Source organism: Mirounga leonina, unplaced genomic scaffold, assembly GCF_011800145.1.
Source record: "Mirounga leonina isolate KUSES-001 unplaced genomic scaffold, KU_Mleo_1.0 Mir_92, whole genome shotgun sequence".
Taxonomy (NCBI): Eukaryota; Metazoa; Chordata; class Mammalia; order Carnivora; family Phocidae; genus Mirounga; species Mirounga leonina.
In genome coordinates, this window is record NW_023270852.1 from 6,687,800 (window position 1) to 6,712,887 (window position 25,088).

Genomic DNA, 25,088 nt, shown 5'->3' on the forward strand with positions numbered 1-25,088 from the left:
AGGAGCATTCCAGGACATTCCATCAGGGGATTAGAGGATTTTTCCCTGATTGCTTTATGCTTCCTGGTTTTTAACAGCTTTGAATTGTGTGTGTTTGTGGTTACATGCTTAGCACTTGCCACCCATGGCTTGTTTCTGCCTTTTTGTGTGAGCAGCTCTGCCCTTCTCTGAGTAAGGGTGCCTACAGCCCTATACATGATAGCCACCTCAGGAGAGCTTTTCCTGAAAGTGGCCTTTAGCCAGGAGGCAGAGGAAACTTCCACCAGAAAGCAGTTCCTCCAGTGTGTTGCAGACCTTTTAGGCCACAGCAACCACAAGGGGCCCCGGCCCCGGGGTGCTCCCGGGGGGGGGGGGGGGGGGGGGGGGGTTTACTTTCCTCACTCCCCATCCCACTGTGCTAACTGGGAAGCATTTCAGAGGCCTGCCTAGTTCACTTTTCTCTTCCCAGGCCCTAGCATAGACCACAGCACATAATAAGCATTCGGTGAGTTTGCTGGATGAATGAAGAGAATAAAGCGTAATAATGTGTGAATGTGTACACAATGACCTCTCTTAGACTCTAAGACTTTTGAAAACTGTGTCAATCATAAAAAGAAAGGTTAGACAATCTGTACAATAAGTAAATTGATGGAGCTGGAAGAGTAAATTAAAGAGGGAGGGAGAGGAAGAGAGGCTTCTGGTGGGGAGGGTAAGCAAGTGAAAAGTCAAAGGGCAGAGGTGAGGGAGGATCGGAGTTAAGCATTCCATGTCCTTTAAGAGGTGAGAGTGAAGAATGGAGTTCTTTTTGTATTGCTTTTTTTGTCTGCTGAATAATTCTTTAAAGAAATCTTTCTCAGAGCCTAGACCACATGGATCACAGTTCATTAGGTTTCAAGTCAAACAGTTTAACTTCAGAGTCAAACCATGGATGGTTAGGAAAGGCATGCATTCCTCTTTATCTCCTAGGGATGTTTATATTTATCAAATTATCTCCTCATTTTTATAGCCTCCTGTTCTTTATCTTAGATTTTATTGCTCGTTACTTCAAATTGCTTTGGGAAACAGGTAGTGTGTCAAGAAAATTAAATCAATAAATGAATTGTATTCTACTTACTCAGCTGCCTGAATATATGAAACTCTTGGAGGTATGTATTATAATCCCATCAGCACTACCACAAATTTTCTTTCAGAATGCAACATGAAGAAAGTGATGTTTGGTTCTCCTGCCCCTTTTATGTAGACCTACCCCATCTGCATTAATGCCTGCTGGGAATTCATAAAAGCCCACCCTAAGGGATGGCAGAAACCATATGATATAATGAGCATGAAAATGATATGTTAGTCAAAGTGCATTTCTTCCTGTTCACTTAAGGATTCATAGAAATTCTCTAAATATGAAAAACATGAATAAGGTAACTTCTAGAGCTCAAACTGTCATGGTCAAAATAAACCCCACCCAGGGAAGGAACTTCAAACATACTGTAAGCACAGTCAGGGTCTCAAATGGAATCCCCATGGTAGCAGTCACCAATGAGGCTGTATGGAAAGAAACCTCATCAAGATGATGTGGGAGTTATGCAAGATGAATAAGTCCTAGAGATCTATTGTACAGCTTAGTGCCTAGAGTTAACAATACTGTATTGTACACCTAAAAGTTTGTTAAGGGGGTAGATCTTATAAGTGTTCTTATCACAACAACAGCAACAATAATAATAGTAGTAAATAAATAAGAAGGTAGGAAGAAACTTTGGGAAGTGATGGATAGGTTTATGGCATAAATTATGATGAGGGTTTCACAAGTGTATACTTAGCTCTAAACTCATCAAGTTGTATACATGAAATATGTATAGCTTTTCATATGTCAATCATACCTTAATAAAGTGGTTTTAAAAAAAGGTGTCACAAGTGGAAGAGGCTTTAAGCATAAACCTCTTGTGCTCCAGAAAACCACGACGGGTTAAGAATCATGTAGCGTAGGGGCAGTAACTTGGATGCTTCAGGGCTAGGCAGGGAGCGCAATTGATTGAAGCAGGCCAACAGAAGCAGACCAAGGTTCACTTTGCAGAAATGTAGACCCAAGATTGCTTGGTCAGGAAATCCAGAACTTTATGGGAATTCTTCCAATTATAAAATGTTGGCAACTAATATAAAACCTTATAAACACTACTCACAGGGAATGGTCCTCCAGCTCTCTGATTTGTACCTCAGAGAATTTGTAGCTCAGGGAATAGGCTAATTCCCTGAGAGCCAAGAAACCACATAACAAGAAACGCTTGTAGTGACATGAAGAGAAGCCTCTGGAAAAACTTCAGCCCTTCTTTCTGCTCACTGGAGAATCCACACAATAGAAAACCTCCCCATTCCTCCCTCTTTACCAGTTTTCCCAGTAAAGAGGCACCTGCCCCTGGCCCTGCCTGCCCCAGCTTCAGCCCATGACCTGCCATTTTGACACCCTGATTCCCCTTTTGACCTCAGCAGCTCTTCTGGATACTGTTCCACTGTGTGTCATCAGGCCCCACATCATGACCCAAGATCCTCCTGCTTCCCTCCTGGCCCCTTGGAAGGCCCCAGCCTCTCTGCTGCTTGTTGGCCTCCTACGAGGGGACAAAAGGTGGGGAGAACTGAGTAGAGCCATTGTTCATTTTAATGATAATTGTGATTAATGGGTATTTGTAGATCATATGAGACTTATCAAAGTGCATACACATTCATCATTTCATTTTTTTCACACAAACTTCTGAGACAAAGCAGGCCTTTGACAATTTTATAGTTATGAGACTAAGAGGCAGGGTAACAAAAGGACAAAGCAAGTGACCATAAAGAGTGACCATCACTAGTCCATCAAGTTTATACTATCCATCAAAGGAGCTGTTGCTTTTTTGGGAAACTTCCTGAGCATCTCTTACAAGAGGAGTCCTTGACAGAAAGATGGATATCTGTGTTCTTGGAGGGACTGGAGCTCGGTAATTATGAGGATAGATTGGCCAGTCCTGGTTCCAGCCATAAGCATCATGCTGACTCCCTGTCACTCTACCTTGGCCAGCTGTGGGTGTCCAAATGGAGAGTAACACAGCTCCAATTTATTGGAAGCTTCTCAAAATTCCTAGGAAGATGATGGATGCTGTAATAACTGGACATTTTCCATCATCTCAACCAATGTGCACTATGATGATCCATGAATGGATCTCCTGTCAAAATTTCTATGTTCTCTCTTTGGGTGGTCAAATTATTCCCAAACCTGACCTTCAGTGTTCCCCATCTCCAAAATCACAAAGATCAAACTCACTGGGGTAACACCCAATGTCCATCAGAAGCTGGCTCAACCGTTTATGCTACTTCCATTATTTGCCTCTAAATTAGCTTCCTGGACCCAAGTCCAACATGTGTGTGTTTGTATGTGTTGTAGGATTCCCCTACCAACAAGCAATTATTTGACACAAGGAGGGTGTCCAAGAACTCAACTCAATTCTGACACTATCTACCCGGGGATAGAATCAGATCCACAGATGAAGGATTCTGTCCTACTGCTCCCACTTCAGACACCAATCACAAGTCCAGGTTGTCACCTGTGCTTCTGATGGACTGGCTAGAAATCAGAGGGTCCCATGATCTCCTCCTCAGGTGTGATAATTTCCTAGAGTGACTCACAGAACTCAGGAAAACCCATTTATTCACTAGATTAATGATTTATTACAAAGGATTTTAAAGGATACAAATCAACAGTCAGATGAAGAGATACATAGGGTGAGGTCCTGAATAAAGGAGCTTCTGTCCTTGTGGAGCTTGGGATGTGGCACAGTGGCATGTGGAAGTGTGTTGGTTCCCCAACATGGAAGCTCTCTGAACCCCCTCCTTTTGGGTTTTTATAGAGGTGTCATTATGTAGGCATGATTAATTAACTCATTGGTCATTGGTGATTGAGTCAACCTCAGGGGGTGGGACTGAAAGTTCCAACCCTCTATTCATGGCTGTTTCCCCTGGCAACCAGCTTCCATACTTAGGTGCTTTGCAATAGTCACCTTCATTAGCATAAACCTAGTTGTGGTGGAAAGGGTTTGTTATAGATAACAAGCCACCCATTTCACCTTTATGGCTCTGAAGGGAGTTTAGGAACTAGGGACAAAAGACCAAATATTATAACAAAAGATTTTCCCATTGCTCTTATCGCTCAGGAAATTCCAAGGGTCTTGTGAGCTGTGAGCCAGGAACTGTGGATGAAGACCAAATGTCTATGAAAAATATATTTTGGTCATCTGAATGACCAAATATATATGTTTTCTTATAAACCACAATACTGCAGCCCCCATCCCTGAACTTTCCTATCTTACATACTCCAGAGTCCATGCTCCAATTACACTGATAAATCCCTAATGCCCAGTTACGCCTTTTGCTAATGCTGTTCCCTTTGCCCAAAACCTCTCCCCTAATATCTTTGTCTTACAAGCTCCCATTCATCCCTCAAGACCCAGCTGAAATGTCTTCTCCAACTCCCCTGAGGAGTTTTTTTTTTCCTTTCCTTTGAGCTTTCACAGAATGTGGTCCATTTCTTACCAGCTTAAATTTATTGTAACTATTCATTACTTCTCTATATCCCTTAAGCAAGGGATCTGTGAGGTCTTGAGGGTCTTTGTTTTTTAAGCTGCTCCTGACACATGATGGATAACTAAAGTGTCTTTGTTGAATGAGAGAGAAAAGTAATCTGACAGTAATATAACTATTTATTGAAAACACCAGTCATGTGCTAGGTACTTTCTCGATATTATTTTTAATCTTCACATCAACCTTGTGAGTTGGATTTTTATGATCATGGGGCACAGAGAGGTTAAATAACTTGCTCAAGGACACATAGCTAGTGGATAATGAGCAGAAATCTGAGCATAGGTCTGTATGATTCTTACAGGAGGCAATGCTGCTTCCTACTGCTTCCTATCCAGCCAAAATCCCTGTCCCAACTTTCTTACCATGTGTCCAGGGATTCTGAGTGCTTCCTCCTCCTCCAATCCCTGCACCTCCCTCCAGTTGAAGAGGTCCTGGAACACAGGGATCTGGCATTCCCTGGTGGGACTCAGAGACACTTCTCCAGCTTACCCGGCCTTATGATTGAGGCCAAGGGAGGGAGGAGATACAAATGAAAACAGGAAGAGTTGGTTTCACTAAAAATTGTGGGATTTAAGAAGCCTAGATAGCACTGTATGGAACCCACTTAACAAGTAATAATGTGAAAAGGAGAGAGATCCTCTTCCCCACCTTGCAAGGAGTCAATACCTGCACACAAAGTGCTCAAGAACACAGCTCAGCCCTAGATCTGCAAGGGCAGCCCCCAGGCAATGGCTTCAGCAGGGCCAGTAGAAGTGAGAACACTTATTGCCCAGAGGCTCCAGAAAGACACAGCCCCCAGGGAAAGTGGCAATGGGGACCTACTGCTCTGAAGCTCCAGGAAGGCACTCCAATAGTGGGAGCTGGTGTGACATGCTTGAGAGTGCTGGGAGACAGGCCCTGGCAGGGACAGTAGGGTGTTCACAGAGAGCCCTGACAACACACACCAGTAAGGATGGGCAGGGAAGAAGAGAAGGAAAATGATGAGGGGACATATGAGAAAACCCCTAGAGAGATTCCCAGACATACGTGGGAACAATTCTTAGATGGACATACTACAACAGTAGGTGGCAAAGAACTGGAGAGACTGTGTATTACTGTTACCTAGTCCTATTTTTATCCCCAGTACACTGAGGTGTGGGGAAATGCAGGCTGATGTGCATCTTTATGGACCTTATTGTATATCCTATATTGCTTTCATTTTATTCTTTCACTCACTCAATCAATATTTATTACAGACCAGATATGGTTTTACCATTCACATGGCCATCACAGTGTAATAGTACACCGATTTAACTACAACCTTACTAACCTAGAATGAAATGACTCATGTTTGTTATTAGTAGTTTTGTTTGTTTAGTGGTTTTGAAATACCTCAAAAATCTAAGGACTGGCTAATAACTTTTGTTCTAATTTCAGAAATGTGTATTTATTCAGATAAACATTTTTCAAGGTTACACAATTAAACTGCATATTCCATGACCCATTGAACATACCAGCTTTATCGAAATGTCACAATTACCCAATGTGGGATCTCACTGTATACCCACCCAATGTGTGGGAGCCACCACCTGTTCTCCTGGTCTTCCTCCTTCCCCAACCTGGCTGGCTGCAGCCTGAGGCCTCTGTACCATTCTTTTTCAAGATTGTTAGTGAGGACTAACCAGGGATGGCTTAGAGTTTCCAGAATCTTAGCTTATGAAAAGTAGGCCATGTTAAGCTCAGTGAATGTCTGCTGGGGAATGAAGGAGAAACTGCCTTTTTTCATTCTTTCTTTCCTTTTTTTCCCCTGAATAATCCAAATAAACTGTATTCAACCCTTATCAAGATGGTTTTGAGTGTCATAATACTGGAGTAAATGCTCCAGCTCCTGGAAGCTTCCACCATCCTAAGCCTAACTCCATCTGTGTTTTATTCTGAACTACCAGGGCCCTTACACCGCAGGAATATCCTGCAGTCCACCTACCATCATCCTGACTGGGGATGCCAGTTCACCGGAAGGAGAAACTGACAAAAACCTGGTCAACAGGTACGTCTTTGCCTAATCTTTGTGCTGTGAAGAACAATATTTCCTAGCACATGAGGATTAGATAGCTATATATACTTTTTATAAATCTTCTTTCTTGATCATTTTATTGATGAAATAGAATCAAGCAGTTTTTCCAAATGAGAGCAAGAGCTTGGGACTTGTCCATTATCTTTCCCCCCCAAATTATTTTTCTTTTCCTGGATTTGGTTCTTTGTACTTTGCTAGTCTTTAAGCACAAATCATAGCAGGGTAGTTTCCCATAATAACTGCCCAGATATTTGCAAACAGACCTGAGAGATAAGAGTCTTTGACTGGAGAATGCTCCCTCTGGTCAAAGTGGGTCCTGTGGGGAAGATGACCCCTTGGGAAGGACACTGGCTCACGTACTCAGGGATGTCACTGCCTCAGTTTGACACAGCACAAGCATATGCATTGGTCTTGCTTGAGTAAGACTAAGTATAATTTTCAAAAAGCTACAAAGATCATTCTCATACAAAAATATAGTGAGCATGTGTCAAAGATTTATTTAACTCATTGATGAGGAAACCATCCCAATGACAAAGTCAGTTCAAAAGAGGATACAAGAAATGGAAATATATATATAATCAGTGGGGAGGAAAAGAATACTGGAATAAGATTACTAAGTTTGATATAAAATAGGTTAATGTTCCAGAGGACAATGAAACCTTGTTTTTTATCTTTCTTCCCCAACAGAAATCATCTACATCTCTACCAGACAATTATTCATATTTTATGAGTTTTCTACAGTTAGATGTTCACTCAGAGTCTGGGCCCTAATAAAAATAAATAGCCAAAGTTACATTTCCTTAGGGCAGTTTTTCAAAAACTTTAGCAAGTGTCAGAATCACCTAGGGGGACATGTTCAATTACAGATGGCTGGGCCCCACCTCCCAGAGTTTCTGATCCATTTAGTCTGGGGTGGAACCTGAGAATTTGCATTTCTAACAAGTTCTAAAGCTTAGACAAGCTCGTAAGATGATGCTCTAGGATGACTTTGAAAGAATATACAGGTATCTGCCTATTTACAAGCTGTGGACAAATTTTCTTAACAAGATGACTCTGTACTGTCTTTCAGAGCTCACAGTCCCCACAGGAGGCTTTCTCACCGACACTTGAAGGTTTCTACTGCTTCGCTGACTTCTGTGGGTAAGGGCTAGTCCAATTATCTTATTTCTGCAACCAGAGATAGGGGTCCAGCTGAAAGTATGTTTGAGCAAGAAGATCTGGCAGCTCAGCCCCTTCCCCTCTCCTAATTCTCAGGCAGGTCTATACCTACGAGCCCAAGAAGGCAAAGTCAGGCTGTCCCTCTGTGTTTGAGCCCAGAAGAAGTATGATATCTAATTTTAATTTATTTTGGTAAAAAGACAAGGCCAGAGGGTGAAGAGAAAGATGAAGTCAAAGAGACAGAACAGCAGGGTGAGGCTCAATTCTGGGGCACAGGGGGCAGAGCCCTCTACCTCCTGCTAGAAAGGCCCACATCCAGGTAGCTATGTGTTTGAATGCAAGCATCTCTGCCCCAGTCACTAGCTCATTATCCAAATGATTTCTCAGGGTCTGTTCTGGACCATTGGAATACAGATATGATATAGACTTGGTCTCTGCCTCCATGTTGCTCATAGTCTATGAAGAGACTGAGAAATGAACAGATATAATCAAGACACCATATTATAAGGCCCTTTAAAGAAGTGTTAGGAAAACTGAGGCAAGAAGGAGACCAATTCTATCTGGGGAGGGGGAAGGCTGGATAGATATTCCAGAAGAGAGAGTATTTGAGTTGTGCCTTAGGGAGTTGACAGATAGACAAAAGGAAGAAAAAGCATTCTGGGTGGAAGAAACAACATGGTGGGGGAGCAGGAACCATAACAGAGCAACTGAATGCTCTGCTGTGTGTATTAGTCAGGACTCTTTCAAATGATGGAACATAACTCAAACTATCTTACCCAAAAAAACAAACATACATGAAAATAAAAGCCAGAGCTTTTGGTTTCAAGGAGTGCTGAATCCAGGTGCTCAAGTTGGGTCATTAGCAATTGGCTCATCCCATCTCTCAAACTTCCTTTCATGTGGAATCCTGATGATGTGAGGCAGGAGAAGTGCAAGGTCAGATATGGCTCTTAGGAAGTTGACTCTGATAGGCAGTGGAAGATGGGAGGAAGCGGATAGCGTGAAGGTAGAGGCCTATGAAGCAGCTGTTGTAACTGTGCAGGTAAGATCTAAGGAACAAGAATGGAGAGGAGACACAAGTTCCAGAGATATTTCTGAGGTAAATTATGATCAGGACTTGATAACCAGTTGGTAGGATGTGAAGAGACCGAGGAAGGAGTGTGGAGTGACTCCCACGTTTCTGAGCAGCTGGGGAAAGTGGTGTCATTTACCCATAGAAGCGCTGCTGGAGAAGAGGCAGTTTTGGAGAAGAGTGGAGGTAGATAGTGTGAGTAGAGGAAAGAAGGGAGGGAAGGTGGTCATGATCTTTGGAGTGCTCTTTATCCACACATCTTAAGCTCCCTAGCTTGTTGAACACATAGAGACCTGAAAGAAGAACACACTAGGGAAAGATAGCATGGAGGTGGAGCTCCTGATGGCCTTCCCTAATGGCAGACTTTAGGACAGTACTGGGAACCTAGGTGGCTTCATGATTATTTGTTACAGAGGACCTGCCACAGCCACAGGCTACAAACCTGCTGAGGTAGCCCTATCTGTCTCCCTGGCCTGGCATTGCGCTGAAGTTTGGCTGGCTGAGTCCACTCTGGGCAGCTTCCCTGGGCTAAGGTGTGGGGGGCCAAGGATTCTGTGGTTCTCACCTTGAGTTCACCCTCCCACTGCAGACCCTGCAGGGCACGTTATTGACCTGGTCAATGACCAGCTGCCGGATATCAGCATCTCAGAAGAGGACAAGAAGAAAAACCTGGCGCTGCTGGAAGAAGCCAAGTCGGTGAGTGAACGATTCCTGACCCGCCGTGGGAGGAAGTCCAGGAGCGGCCCCGGAGACTCCCCGTCAGGTAGGATGTACAGGTGGCTGCCCTGAGCCCCTCCAAGGTGGGGTAGGGGATAGGGAGGGCCAGGACCCAGTTGTAGCGGGAGCCCTGCTTCCAAGGGGTGGCCTTTGACTTGCCTGCCCCCAGGCCTGTAGGCACCAAGGGGACTGATACTTGTGGAGAGGATCTTGTAAAGACAGGGCATCTTAGCTGAAATAGCTGAAAGAGCTATTTCAGAAGCTCTTAAAATACTGATGCAACTCTAGCCCAGAAAACTCTGCTTTTCCTTTTTTGGGACTATTGTGTCTTTCTGTTTCACCAAGAAATGTCAGCCTTTATGATACCCATGAATTTAACATGGGTTCCCCCTCCCTGAATCCTACATAGAGAGAAATCCCTGTGTGATACCCATGTGCACAGGTTCCTGGACCACCCTGCATGGATGGAGTCCTCCTGTGGTAGGAGCCTTATATGGCAGTCCAGAATCAGCCCCTGACCTGACGAAGCAGTCCCAGTTCCCAGGGGTCAGAAATACCTGAAAGGATATCTTTGTTAGGCTGAAGTCGTAAACCTTCATGAATGCTGGCCAGTTTGTGTCTGTCTCCACAGCTGTTTCCTCAAACCTCAGCCCCGGAGCTTCTCCAACATCCTCTCAAAGCAACTCGCTTACTGTCTCCACGCCCGGTGAGGTCCAATGCCCCTGGCATTTCCTGTCTGGGCTTATCTCTTTGGGTGGCAGCTGAGTCTGACCCCTGGCCCCACCAGGATGCCCAGGATGCATCCCATCTCGCAGGCTTTCTAGTCAGGACCCTTGTTTGGCATCCCAGCTAGGCCTGGTGGGGCTGCCTCTGAGGAGGTGGATGTACTTTCTGTTGAGCTAGTGTGGGGAGACAGGCCTAGCCCAGGATGAGTCTAGGTAGGTGAGGACAGAGGCAAGGTTGTGGGAAAGGGGCTACAACTGGTGCTTTCTCTGCTAAGAGAGGACTCACAGAGAGGCCACCCCAGAGCTTATTTAGAAGGCCCTCTAATTGAGCCACTCTTTTCTTTTTGGTTTCTTCCCTTTCATTACACTGTGTACAGGGCCACACCTCAAACCAGCTTGGAAAGGGGTATGGTGCCAGGGAGAACAGCCTGCCCTTGTCAGAGCTGTGGGGCAAGCTCAGGCAGCCTGGGTTCAGTTCCCAGCACTGATACTTCCTGGCTGTGTGACCTTGACTTCCCTCTGCCTCAGTTTCCTCATGTGGTTTCAGTGTTGATTAAATGAGGGCTCACCATAGAACCTGACATGTGGAAGGTATTCAACATGTCAGGTGTTACTGGCCACCGCACCTGAGCGAACCAAGGGAGGGCATTCTGGGGAGGTAGATGTGTTTTTGCTAAAGGGACAGCTGATGGTCTGGGGTGCTGGACATCACTCACCAGTGTCTGGACCATTCCAGGTTTGGATGCATGCAGTGGCCCACAGTCCCCTTTGTCTGGAGCACCACCACAGGTAACAGGGGTCCTGATTGGGGTTTCTATGCCAACTGGTCTCTCCTCTTACCCCTTAACCCCTAAGAGGTTCTCCACGACCTATTGAGATGACGGTGGCTGGGAGGGGAAAGCATCTATACCACTTTGAGGGTATTTCAAGAGGAGATATGGTCTCTTCACATTGCTGTCTGACTTGTGTTCACTTTCTCCAACAGAAGGGGGATGAGGCCGAAGTCTCTTCACCTCACCTTGGCGAGCCTGTGAGTGTGAGCTCTGCCCAATTTGGATGATGTGGGTGTGGGAGACACTGTTCCAAAAGTCTAGGTTAGCCTTGGGAGCCTGCAAGTTGGTGTATGTGAGTGGAGGGTCAAGGCTGGGGAAGCTAGAAGGTTCCTCTGTTCTATCATGACTGGAAGTCTAAAGTGGAGGGGGTAAGGAGGCAGTATTCAGTGGAGGTCACTTTCACTATAACCCTATAACCCTGCACCTTCACTCAGGCCACTAGCCATAGACCAGGGGGACTGCTGGGCCTGGCAACAGGCAAGGCTGCTGCTTTTGTCACTCTAGTAAAAATTACAGCAAAGTTCCAGTTCCTGATTGGGATTCTTCTTGGGGGCAGCCTGGAAAATCTAGTGCTGATGAGCACTAGAAGGGCCCCACCCCTGCTCAGAGCAAAGTGCTCAAGGTGATGTCGAGGGCAGCATGAAATACAATCTCATCTAGAAGTGTGGCTAGGATAGAGTCCTCTGGGAGATTTTCACCACTTACATAAGACAGCCATACAAATACTCCTCACAAAGCGGGTTTCCCTTGGGAAATGAAGTAAGAGTGCAGAATCTTAGAACGTCTGCGTAGTAAGATATCACCTTTGTAAGAATCACCTGATCCAAAGATCCTTAACCTCTTTTGGATCATGGAATTCTCTAAGAAACTGTTGAAAGCTACAGATTCTTTCCCCAGAAAAATACATACAATTTGCACATTTAAACACACATATACATTTGCAATAATTTCAGAGGGTTCACAAACCTGATGAGAAATCTGAGTCCCTAAGAGTTAAGGGCCTTGCCAGGAAGAGTCAAGACTAGAAACTGGGGCAACTGAGTCAAGGCCAAAATTTGTGACTGCCCCCAAGCTGTCCTCTATTCCACTGTCCTCCACAGCTCCCAGCCCTTGGGAAGTTCTTGGAAGATTGTGAATGACAGGTCCCCTTGTCCTGTCTGTTTTATAGACCTCAGACTTGTTTGCAGACCCCCTTTACTGATTCAGACTTGACTGAGAAGCCCTCCCCTTTCACTCAGTGCACACACATACACACAGGCACCTTAGCAGGGTCTGTGGGGACAGAGGCCCCACAGTGGAAGTGGCCCCACCTCTTTCCTCTCCAGCCTGCTTCCAGAGTCCCAGTTCCACCTTGTCTCTTTCAGAATGTCTCCAAAGGGCTAGCTGACCGGAAGCAGAATGACCAGAGGAAATTGTCTCAGGGCAGGCTGACTCCTCGTTCTCCCACAATTGAGAAGTCCAAAGAGATTGCAATTGAACAAAAGGAAAACTGCGATCCCCTCCAGTGCCCTGAGGCCACACCCAAAGGCCCAGCTTCTGGCGTAGGCAGTGGTGGGAAAATGGCCCTGAATAGCCCTCAGCCTGGCCCTGCTGAAAATGAGCTGGGAAAGGCACTTCTGAAGACAGCCAGGGAAGGCAACCCTCTGCCTAGAGGTCCAGCCCAGGGCTCTGGAGGGGTGGCTCCCCTGGGCCCCCAGGGAAAAGGTACAGCTGGAGAGCCGACAGGGTCAAAATTTGGCTCCAAAGCTGAGTTGCGGCCCCCTGCTTCCCGGCCGCCCCTACAGCGGGGGGTCTCCTGGGACAGTGGTCCTGAAGAACCTGGCCCCCGGCTGCAGAAAGTGCTTGCTAAGCTGCCTCTGGCAGAGGAAGAGAAGCGTTTTTCGGGCAAAGCAGGCAACAAGTTGGCCAAGGCACCCGGACTCAAAGACTTTCAGATACAAGTGCAGCCAGTACGGATGCAAAAACTGTCGAAGCTCCGTGAGGTAGGTTCCTGGGGGCCAGCTGGGCAGGGTGTGCACTTCAGGTCCCCCTGGGCTGAAGACCTCTGGGCTGAGCTGCTAAGCAGGGCAACTGTGGCCTGGACTTGGGCCTTGTGGGTCCCTAAACTTCCCCACCCTGATAAATCAGGCCCACTGTGCAGCATCTTCTTCATAAATATGTTTCAGGTGATTTTACCGCACTTACCAGGGTGAGGTCAGTGTGGGATACAGTAGCCACACAAAGCCACATTTTAAGGGGAAGGCAGGTGTATGGCGGGCACATGAGCCCTCAGTACTGGGCTATGTTTTCCCCTCCAGCCAGAGTTGGCAGCTCATAAACAGGAAGCCCTTAATAGAGTGCCTTGTCATGCCAAGGATGGAACGGCTTTTCCCTTTGTCAGGCCCCGGAACTTTCCTTCCTGATGCCTGTTAACAAAGGGCCCCAAATCCATCCTCAAGTATAATGACGGCCATGAGGGGCTGCTCCCTCTGTGATGAATTTCTTCCAGTGTCTGTGATGTCCCCAATTTTCATTGGCCATCAAACCAGGCACAGTAGTCTCTCATGGGGCTGCCACCCTATGCAGGGGGTGATTGGGAGTATCCAGCAATGTAGGGGACAGAGATAGGGTGTGAGGGTGAGAAGAGATTAACAGGACAAGGAATCGTTATCCAGTCCCATTTCCCCATAGGGCCAACCCAGGCTACAGGGACTCCATGGGGAGGGACCTGGCACCCTCACAGCTAAAACTGGACAAGCTCCCCTGGCTCCCCTACAGAATGCGTGTGACATGGGGAAGGAAAAGAGGTACCTGATAGCAGTCAAGCACAAGTGAGGAGGTTTCTGTGCTAGCAGGGACACATTGCAATGTGTCCTATTCAGAAACCTTCATTCCTATTCAGAAACTTTCCATGATTCTCTGAATTGGAGGCTCCAGGGAGCTGCTAAGGAAACAGGTAAAGGGCCCTGGCCAATTATTTCCATTTGAGCCATGAGCACCCTCTGCTGGCCCCTTCCTTTCCTTCCTTACCCAGGGGGCAAACCACTCAAGTGGCCCCTTCTACGAAGGAGACTGAAAATCCCCTCATAAGCACAAGTCACAAGGGGCGAGGAGATCTGTCAGACGTTGGAAGTGCTGGTCTGGTGCTGACTGACCTGTGGTCAGCATCCCCATCTCTCCTGGGCTTTGACTGAGGCCCCAGGCAGTATAGTGGGGCAGCAACTCTCAGGCCTCATTTGTCTGGAGAGTTTAACAACTCAAGGGGTGCCATAACCAGCCACTGAGGAAATGGGGGTAGGACAGGTCACAACTCCTGGAAATGGGCATTCACTGCCCTGAACAACAGGACAGAAAGCTCTAGCGAGCTTGAAGCGCAGTCATGAGCTCAACAAAATCATTTCCAGCAGAAGCTCCATACACATCCAGGTGACCACCCTATCCCCAGAGCCCTGGGCTCTGCTTCTGTTTGTCATATAGCTCTCAGCTACAGTGTGGCTGGAGCTCATTTGCCCTGAGGCCCACAGGCTTATTTAAAAGGCAGACCATGCCAAGGACAATTCTTAACCCAAGAAATGTGGTGCTAATGGTGGGGTTTCAGGCATGTTTATGGGCTGGGAGAGGAGCAGTCTTCCAGGTGCCCTTCATATGTCACTATGTCATGACTGTCCACCCACCTTTGAGGCTGCCCCTAGTACCTCCCACATAAGGCTGAGTGGTCACAGAGCCATAAACAGAACAAGAGAAGAGTTCCGCCTGATGTTATCATCTGAAATGTTGTTTTCTTCTTTTCCTAAAAAGGAGCACATCCTGATAAGAAATCAGAACTTAGTGGGGCTCAAGCTTCCAGAACTTAGTGAAGCTGCTGAGCAGGAAAAAGGTAGGTAGGGTTGGGGCAGATGCTCTCCTCAGGCCAGGGCTGGATTCATTTTTACCAGATAAAAGGTGAACATGTCAACACTAGACTTCTGTCAGGGCCTTTGTCCCAGTGGCGAGTGTGGGCCAAACACACAGGAGGCCCTCAGTAAATATTTGCAGATAAATGAATGAATCCGATTATGTTTCCTGCCCACTCAGAGAACCTCTAAACTTGTCTCCTTCCAACCAGCCCCCCTTCCAGAACCTGCCATCCCTCCCTGAGCCTTGTTAGCACCTAGGAGGCCTGGAAGGGTGACCCAGGCCTCAACTTTTGACACTTCCTTTTCCTCTCACACCCAGGAAGTCACTCAAATAGAACAGTTCCTCTTTTCAAGACATCAGAGTCATCTCTTGCTTTCTAATCTGCTGTCACCACAAAGTCCAGACCCCAGCCCTTTCCTCCCTGGCCCGGCAAGTCCCCACCCACCCACCCTGCCAGACTCATCTTTAGAAAATAAGACTTTGGATCTGCTGCCTCCCTCCTGCCCCCCATCTCCTGGCTCACCTCTTCTATGGGTCATGCTACCTGTAGTCACTCTTAGCACAGAAGCCTTCTGCTTAAGGATTGTTGTATGGGCATGCCCACATGCCACCAACTATTTTGGAAGCCCTGATCTGAAATATAGTTAACTAACATGTACCTATTCAACATTAACAAGATTCCCAGAAGTAAAATTTCCAACTTTTTTTAAAAGTACTAATTAAAGAAAATTAACCCTCTTTAGAGGAAATCTTTTGGAAAAAATGATATACTTTCTACTTTTAATTTTTAATGTGCTTATTAAAGCAGCTTCAAAACACTAGGAAAAGATTTATCTTAAAATTTGCCCCACAATCCCATAAATTCTGAAAAAATGCAATTTTTATTCTTTCCAGTATTGACCTGCATTTGTAAGTTTTTCACAATTGATTTGTGTAGCTATAATTTCTTGTTTCTACTTTTTGAACTTATTTCATAACTGATTCCATATATTTTGACATCCTTTTATTTATCATTTAATGGGTGTATCTTTGCATTCATGCATTGATTGCTGGGTATTTCAGATGTTTACAGTTCTTTTAGCCATGATTAACCACCCTGCTCTAAACAACTCTGTACTCATAGTTTTCTTTCTTCCTTCAAGTTATTCCCTTGAACAAATTCTCAGGCTTGAGATTCACTGGGTCAAAGTGTAGAAACATTTGCATTTACCAAATTGCCTCCAATGTAGACTGCTACCTGCGAAGACTGAGTCTTTCTCCTAAGAACTACCAGCACTGGACTTTGCTTTGCTTTCACTCCTTATGGGCCAGAATATAGTAAGAATTAGATAATAAATGACACTTTGATATTACTTCAACTGATTTGCTAGCAAGCAAGTTCAGATTTAATCATTTTAAATATTTAATTACTGTTTTTTTCTTAGTGGGTAGATTAGCTTTTCATCTCTTTACCCAAGTGTCCATATGGGCCTTGGGTTTTTTGTTGGTTTATTTTTTGTTGGTAATATATGTAAACTCTATAGATACTAACCTTTACTATACTCTTCTCTTGTAATTGATTTCTAGTTTCATACCATTACACTTGGAAAAGATGCTTGATGTAATTTCAGTCTTCTGAAATTTATTGAGAGACTTGTTTTGTTCCTGTTAACATGATCTATCCTAGAGAATATTCCATGCGCACTTGAGAAGAATATGTATTCTATTGCTTTTGGGTAGAATGTTCTGTATATGTCTATTAGGTCCATCTGGTCTGATGTGTCATGTAAGGCCAATGTTTCCTTATTGATTTTCTGTCTGGATAATCTATCCATTGATGAAAATGGGGGTATTAAAGTCCCTTACAATTATTGTATTGCTGAAAATTTCTCCCTTTAGGTCTGTTAATATTTGTTTTATATTTAGGTACTCCTATGTTGGGTGTGTAAATATTTACAAATGTTATATCCTCTTGTTGGATTTGTATTTTTCTCAGTACTTTTTCATCCCATCATTTTTTGCTTTTTAACAAAGCAAATGCTTAGTCCAGTACCTGAGATGCAGTAATCACTCTAGTTATAGCAATTGTGCTAGTTAGTCACTGTAGTAATCCCTGTACCATTTATTTTTTTAGAGAAATTGTATTTTTTTTAAGATTTTATTTATTTATTTGAGAGAGAGAGAATGAGAGACAGAGAGCACGAGAGGGAAGAGGGCAGAGGGAGAAGCAGACCCCCTGCCGAGCAGGGAGCCCGATGCGGGACTCGATCCCGGGACTCCAGGATCATGACCTGAGCCGAAGGCAGTCGCTTAACCAACTGAGCCACCCAGGCGCCCGAAATTGTAAAGTTTTTATAATCATCTTTGCCTATCTTTTCTTTTGAAGGCTTCCATTATTTAAGTCATTATAAAAACATTATTTCTCCTTAATTGGGATAGCAAATCTATTTTCTAATAGTTTGTCTATAGTTTGATCTATTTATATTTATTTTGCTAATACCTGTAGAATGTATTTTAAGATATAGGAAATTTAAGATCCTGTTACCTCAATAATATTTTAATAGTATGTATATTTCTTATTATTTTGTGGCTTAGACAATCATATACTACATTCTTTTTTATTTTTTTATTTTTATTTTTATTTATTTATTTATTTATTTTTTAAAGATTTTATTTATTTATTTGAGAGAGAGAGAATGAGAGACAGAGAGCATGAGAGGGAGGAGGGTCAGAGGGAGAAGCAGACTCCCTGCTGAGCAGGGAGCCTGATGTGGGACTCGATCCCGGGAGTCCAGGATCATGACCTGAGCCGAAGGCAGTCGCTTAACCAACTCAGCCACCCAGGCGCCCCTACATTCTTTTTTATATATACCAAACACTAGTTCTGAGCCCTTGATTCTCTTTTATTCTGATCAGTACTGAACCATTTTATTTACTGCTGCCTTATAATACATTAATATATTATGTAAGGTTACTTCTCTCTCACTGTTTATCTTTTTTAGAATATTCATTATGTTCTAGATATAAAGATTCAATGCAAAATAATGGAAAGAGCAACTGGACAAAAAGTCAGGAGATCTGAGTTCCTGTCTCAGTCCAGGAACCAATTGATGGAGTCTTTAAATATGTTCTTCAACCTCTGTTCCCTCTTGGACTAGCTGACCTCAGAAGGCTCTTAGCTCTGAACTAAGATTCAAGGATTATAGGTCTTTTCTAATTTTGCCTCTTACCTACCTATTTCTCTAAGTGACATTTTAATTGTGATTGCTCTAAAGCTACACATTGGATTCAGAAGAATTGTCCCAGTGTTGTTTGTTTTATAGTTTATAGACTTTTAAATTACTAACTTTGAAAACATTTAGTTCTCATTTGGACACATGGTTTGTCCCTCTATTATTTGGGTTTTCCTCTCTTTTTCCTCTAAAAGATTTGAAGTTCTTTGTACAGGTCTCCATATCTCTTATTGGGGCACATTCTATATATTCTTACCTATTTATAAAGAAGACTCTTTTCAGGGGTGCCTGGGTAGCTCAGTCGAAGCGTCTGCCTTCGGCTCAGGTCATGATCCCAGGGTCCTGGGATCGAGCCCCGCATTGGGCTCCCCTGCTCCACGGGAAGCCTGCTTCTCCCTCTCCCACTCCCCCTGCTTGTGTTCCCTCTCTCACTGTGTCTCTCTCTGTCAAATAAATAAAATCTTTAAAAAAAAAAAAAAAGACTCTTTTCATTAGATTTTCCTAGCTGACAATCAGTGGCATAGATGAATGCTACTTGGTATTATACATGTTTCTTGTATATTAAGAAATGGTACAGGGATTACTACAGTGACTAACTAGCATAACTGCTATAACTAGAGTGATTACTGCATCCCAGGTACTGGAGTAAGCATTTGATAATATTTCACTTAATGTTCATAGCAAACCTAGGAGGTAGGCCTTACTATACCCATTTTACAGATGAGGAAATTAAAGCCTGGGGAGGTTAAGTTCACATGGTTATTAATATCTGAAGCCAGGATTGGAACCCAGATGTGACCAAATCCAAAGGCTCTTGACCACCTTGCACAATGCCTTTTTCACATTCACCATCTGTTATGTTTATTTTATTGAATTCACTGTTTGTCTTGGTTGTGTATTTGTGCATGTGTGTGTGTACTTCTCTTGTGTATCTGTCTATGTTTTCTACTTTGGCAACATTCTCAAATATCATAATGGTGATAAGGAGAACACTTGCCTTGTTTCTGTTTTTAATTGAATTGTTTTTGTGTTTTTCTTTGAAGGATCATGTTGTGTCTGATTCTTAAATAGATGTGCTATTTTAATTTACTATTATTTAATATTTTATATTACTAAATAGAAAAAGATATATGTAATGATAAAATATATAAAATATAAAAATATATTATTTCATATAACATATATATTTTATATATATTTATATATACTATATATTTTATATATATAGTATAGTATTTTATATTTTTATTATTTTAAGGAAATATTTTTGTCTTTAAAGTTTCAAGATTTATATTGAATTTTATCAACTTGCTTTGGGTATTTATTGAAGAATTATGTAAATTATATCATTGAATATAATAATAATTTTCCATATTTAGAAATAAACCCTGTGGTCCTGGAATAAAATTCATTTGGTCATGTTGTATTTGCTTTTATGTGTACTACCAAATTTTCTCTGTAAGTATTTCTTTTAAAGTATTCTGCAACCTTTCTGCATTAGTTAAGATAAAATCTAAGTTGCTATGACATAGAGGCCCTGAAGTATGATAACCTATAGGGTAGAGAAGAATGTCTCAGCCTTGAATAATGATTCTAAGGCAAGCTGTCAGGTTAGCAGGTGGCTCTGCTCCACATAATCATTCAGGGACCTTAGTTTCTTCTCTGCATTTCTATACATTCTCCTAGATGTATCTTTATAGAAATACATAAGTTTTGCCCTGGGATAATATCTTAGAAGTGGAACTGCTTGATCAAAAGTAATTATATTTAAATACATATACATATTGCCGAATTAACTTATAAAAATTATAACAATTTAGATATCTACTATGTGCCCTCCCTCCCATTTTTCTCTCATTTCTAGGATCTGGGTGGTCAAGAGCTCAAGCTTCAACACTTATTAGCTGCATAGCCTTGGGCAAGTTTCTTAGTCTCCTAGATGGCTCAGTTTGCTCATCTATATAATGGGTATAATAATAGTACTATTGGCTGATATAATGTTTTTATGTGATACTGGTCTTTATTCCAGCAGAAACCTGCTATGCATTTTAATTCATATAATCGGGGTTGTAGAACTTTATCACACATGGGATGTTGTCCTGTGTGCTCCACAGTATATGTAGGATGGTGCTGGAGATGTGGTGAGCAGCCACATGTGTTTGATTGATATCTGCTGAGTTGGGACTTCCTTTTCCTACATTCTGAACATTTTGAATCATCCCCTCTCATATCCAGGATGAAAGACTTTGGGAGCCCTCCCTGAAAGCTAAAGAGGCTAGCTCTTTTTGCAAGCTCTAATTACAACAGTGTATATGAGCTCATAGGGAAAACTCGAGTCTCTTATGATGATTGTTGGCTGTTCCTTTGGGAGATGGGGGAGATCCTTATCAGAACATTCTGGAATCTTAAGAACTTTGGCTCTCCTTCAGTTTCTGAGGATTGGGAGGCTCTTTCCTGCTGCATCTGGTCTTTCCAACAATCCAACAAGTTCTCTTCACAGATCATTTGTAGGATGTTTGGGTCCTAATCATTTGCAGGTCATTCAAGCCAAAGATGTGAGGCTGATTGTGGGCTAGTCCCCAGGCTGCATGCTGGGAATGCAGAGGTGAAAAAGACTCAGGCTCTGCCATAAAGAAGAGGGCCTTTTCTTGTTTGTCATTATTGGTTCCTTCAGCTACCTCAACAACCTCTGTCCCATCTCTCAGCACTCATGACCTCCTCACCCAGCTCAATCCACTGTCCATACTCAGCCAGAGGAATCTTTGAAATGCAAGTCTTGTTCAGCATCTTCAGGGGCCTTTATTCTGCTCTTCCCCTCTGTAATTAACCCTGATCCCCTTTCCCACATCTTCGAGGGCCACTCTCCTCACTCTCAATATCTTGGCCTTCCTTCAGCAACTCATTCCTCCTTCTTGGATTGGCACAGGCACAGAACCGGGAATGTTTTTCCTCTCATCCTCTTTGCCTAATGAACTCTCATTCAGTCTTTAGATTTCTGCTTAAATGTCACTTTTCTAGGGAACATTTTTCCAGTACCTCCAGATCCTTCTGTCTTTTTTTTATTATTATGTTCAGTTAGCCACTGTATAGTACATCATTAGTTTTTGATGTAGTGTTCAATGATTCATTAGTTACGTGTAACACCCAGTGATCCTCACAACACTTGCCCTCCTTAATATCCATCACCCTGTTTCCCCCTCCCCCCAACTCCTGCCCCACTGAAACCCTCAGTTTGTTTCCTGGGATCCATAGTCTCATGGTTCATCTCCCTCTCTGATTTCTCCCCCTTCAGATTTCCTTCCCTTCCCCTATGGTCCTCCGTGCTATTGCTTATGTTCCACATATGAATGAAACCATATGATAATTGTCTTATAAAATCTACCACAGTATGAAATGTAATGTTTGAGTGTTTCTCTAATTAATCTCTGTCCCCTGAGGTAACAAGCTCCCAGAGGACAGTGACCTGTTTTGCTCAGCATTATATCCCTAGCTCCAAGTCCATTGCCTGAATCATAGTAAGCAGTCAATAAATACTGAATAAATGAATGAGCTCATCTTCACCTTCTAGGAGAGGAAACACAAGGATAGACAACGTCTCTATAATACATTGTGTTAAGACTTTACAACACAAAGTACCTAGGAACACAGAGGAAGAAGCAACCAGCTCAGTAGGGGTGAGTGTGTCAGGGCAGGATTCCAGGAGTAGCAGCTTTGAGCTGAGGAAAAGAAGGGCATCCTAGGCAGAGGGAAGAGCAGGAGCAAAAGCACACAGGCATCTTCTAGTTCTAGGCATGTTTCAGGAACAGAAGGAATCCCATGTGAACCAAGTGTGGATCATGTGTTCTAGAGAGATGGGCAGTAAGGGTGGAGTATAAGTGGGAAGCGGGGAGAGTGAAGGCTTTGAGGGACAATTAATGAGTTTGAACTTCATTCAGGACCCCTTGGAAAGCCAGAGAAACCTGCAGATAAGGAAGCATCAGGATCAAAGCTGAGTTTGAGAATAATTCTTCTCAACAAATTATGAAAGCTGCCCTGAAATGGGAGAGGCTGGAGGAAGGGAGACCAGTAAAAGGGTACGGAAACAGCATGGTGAGAGGTGATAAGGCTGTAGATTGAGATGGACAGGAGGAGATATAGGAGGGACAGGTTTGAGAGCTATTTGGAGGTCAGCTTGGCAGGACTTAGTGAGGAGACTGGTAGAGGGGAAGACCAGAAAGACCACCAGCTGTGTGTCCACATGGCCAAGGTAGGTGATGGTGTCATTAATGAGGATGGGGAGAACAGGAGGAAGAGCTCACCTGAGGAAGAAGACAGCAAGATTGGATTTGGATGTGTTGAATGCCCATGGAGAGCAGCTTGGATGCCACAGTCTGGCAGACCTAGTTTTGCATCCTGGTTCTATCACTAATTAGCTGGGACACTGGGAAATCTACTTAACTTAGCTGAACCTAAGTTTCCTAGTTTGCAGAAAATTTGCTTAGCAATATTTACCTTGCAAGGCTGTTAAAAGGAATGAATGAAAAACTACATCTAATGCAAGTTGATGTTTGATAATGGTGGCTGTTGAAATTGTTTTCATCATCTTGATCCAAGTGACAACGTCTAGAAAGTGGTTGGATATCTGGACATGGAGGTTGAGAGAGGTGTGGGCAGTCCCTCTAGACACTCCCAGTCTGAGCTCAGAGCCCTCAGATCTCAGACAGGGAAAAGGCCTCCTTGAGAAGACCAATCTGAGGTAAGTTTATCCCCGACCAGTAGCTTTGGCCTTTTGGGGGTCATCCTGAGTCTCAGAGCATCTTTAATCAGAAGCCCCAGAAGTTATTTTTCTAAGTCCTGGAGATTGCCAGAAACAAATGCTTTCATTGGAATGAGCTAATACCGGCAGATATGTTTAAAATAGTTCTGTTAAAATACCTCCTGCACATTATCAAAATATTCAACCAATAGTAAAAAATACAAAGAAAGTAAATATAGCTTCTAACAAATGCCCTCTTCCCCACAAATACAGAAGGAGGAAGGGAGGAAGGAAGGAGATTATGTTATATTGCTAGATATACTTATTTTAGATAGAAAGTATGAAAATTTAATTGAACTTGAATTAAAGCAGAGTAAAACTGTGGGAATTACTGAATTTTGGCAATTTCTTCCTCCAGAAAACAGAGATTCGTTTTTAAAAGTTTAAAATATACATTATGAAATGCATTAAGAGTTTGGAGTCATTGAGGTACTTTTTTTTACATTACATGTTTCAAATTTGGATTATTGATTTCCTATGGGAAAAGACGAAAATGACAGCATTTCTTCCCACCTTCATATTTCTTCCCATCCTTCCATCTCCACATATACAAATGATAAATTATTCTTTTTTTACTGTCAAGGCTTCAACATTTACATTCCATTCTGTAACCTAACTATAATTTCCATAGTTGGTTAGCCCTAAGCTTATATGTAAAAGGATTTAATGCTGACCATCAGTTTCTTTACGATCGCTCACCATTCCCTAGTTTATGATTTTGATTTATGTCTTGTTTAGCTGGATTTTATTATCCAATAGTTTTCCTAGAAGGGCTCAGAGGTGCTGTTTCCTGAATTCTAGTATGTTTAAAAATATTATCTTTATTCTTGAAGGACAGCTTGGATAGTTTTAAATTCTGGGTCATTCTTTCCCTCAGAACTTGGTAGATGCTACACTGTATTTAATGTTGTAGAGAAGTCTGAGACCAGCTGATTTCCAGCAGCCCTCAATCTCCACCTCTCCCTGTATATGGGTTACTCTTTCCATGAGGGCAGTTGGAGAAGCACTTCTTTATACATATACATATATATATGGATATGGATATACATATATATATGGATATGGATATATATATATGAAGAAATATATATATATATTTTTTTTCCCTTAACATGGCATGCTCTTTCAATCTGCAAGTTCAGCTTTTCCCTCAAGTGAGGAAAATTTTCCTCTCCTGTATCTTTGAATATGTTCATTATTCCTTTTGTTTTGTGCACTAGTTCAAAAACACCACAATCTAAATTTCTCACCAATATCTCAACTACAGGTCCATTATTTAATCTCTAAATACTTCAGTCTTTCTTTCTTAGTTGCCATGTAGTTGCCATGACATTGTTTTCATTTTATTTCTTTTTTTTAATTTTTATTTATTTTTTAAATTTTATTATGTTATGTTAGTCATCATACAATACATCATTAGTTTTTGATGTAGTGATCCACGATCCATTGTTTTCGTATAACACCCAGTGCTCCATGCAGTACGTGCCCTCCTTAATACCCATCACCGGGCTAACCAATCCCCCCTCCCCCCTCCCCTCTAGAATCCTGTTTCTCAGGTCCATAGTCTCTCATGGTTCATCTCTCCCTCCAATTCCCCCCACCTATTTTTCCCTTCCTTCTCCTAATGTCCTCCATGTTATTCCTTATGTTCCACAAATAAGTGAAACCATATGATAATTGACTTTCTCTGCTTGACTTATTTCACTTAGCATAATCTCCTCCAGTCCCATCCATGTTGATGTAAAAGTTGGGTATTCATCTTTTCTGATGGCTGAGTAATATTCCATTGTATATATGGACCATATCTTCTTTATCCATTCATCTGTTGAAGGGCATCTCGGCTCTTTCCACAGTTTGGCTATTGCAGACATTGCTGCTATGAACATTGGGGTGCATATGGCCCTTCTTTTCACTACATCTGTGTCTTTGGGGTAAATACCCAGGAGTGCCATTGCTGGGTCATAGGGTAGCTCTATTTTTAAATTTTTGAGGAACCTCCACACTGTTTTCCAAAGTGGCTGAACCAACTTGCATTCCCACCAACAGTGTAAGAGGGTTCCCCTTTCTCC

At 43.0% G+C, this 25,088-nt stretch overlaps 1 protein-coding gene across 6 annotated transcripts in view; it reads left to right on the forward strand.

Moving 5' to 3' along the window:
* IRAG1 (inositol 1,4,5-triphosphate receptor associated 1) overlaps positions 1 to 25,088 on the forward strand; it is a 125,649-nt gene that overhangs the window by 56,106 nt on the left and 44,455 nt on the right. For 3 of the 6 annotated variants that reach the window (XM_034995155.1, XM_034995153.1, XM_034995152.1), the window contains 8 exons: positions 6,504 to 6,604; positions 7,701 to 7,771; positions 9,451 to 9,624; positions 10,210 to 10,284; positions 11,040 to 11,092; positions 11,289 to 11,333; positions 12,501 to 13,118; positions 14,914 to 14,992. In XM_034995155.1, the coding sequence (XP_034851046.1) occupies positions 6,504 to 6,604; positions 7,701 to 7,771; positions 9,451 to 9,624; positions 10,210 to 10,284; positions 11,040 to 11,092; positions 11,289 to 11,333; positions 12,501 to 13,118; positions 14,914 to 14,992 (1,216 nt within the window). Of the gene's footprint in view, positions 1 to 6,503; positions 6,605 to 7,700; positions 7,772 to 9,450; positions 9,625 to 10,156; positions 10,285 to 11,039; positions 11,093 to 11,288; positions 11,334 to 12,500; positions 13,119 to 14,913; positions 14,993 to 25,088 lie in introns of those variants that run through there. The other 3 variants (XM_034995154.1, XM_034995157.1, XM_034995156.1) reach the window with 3 other exon arrangements.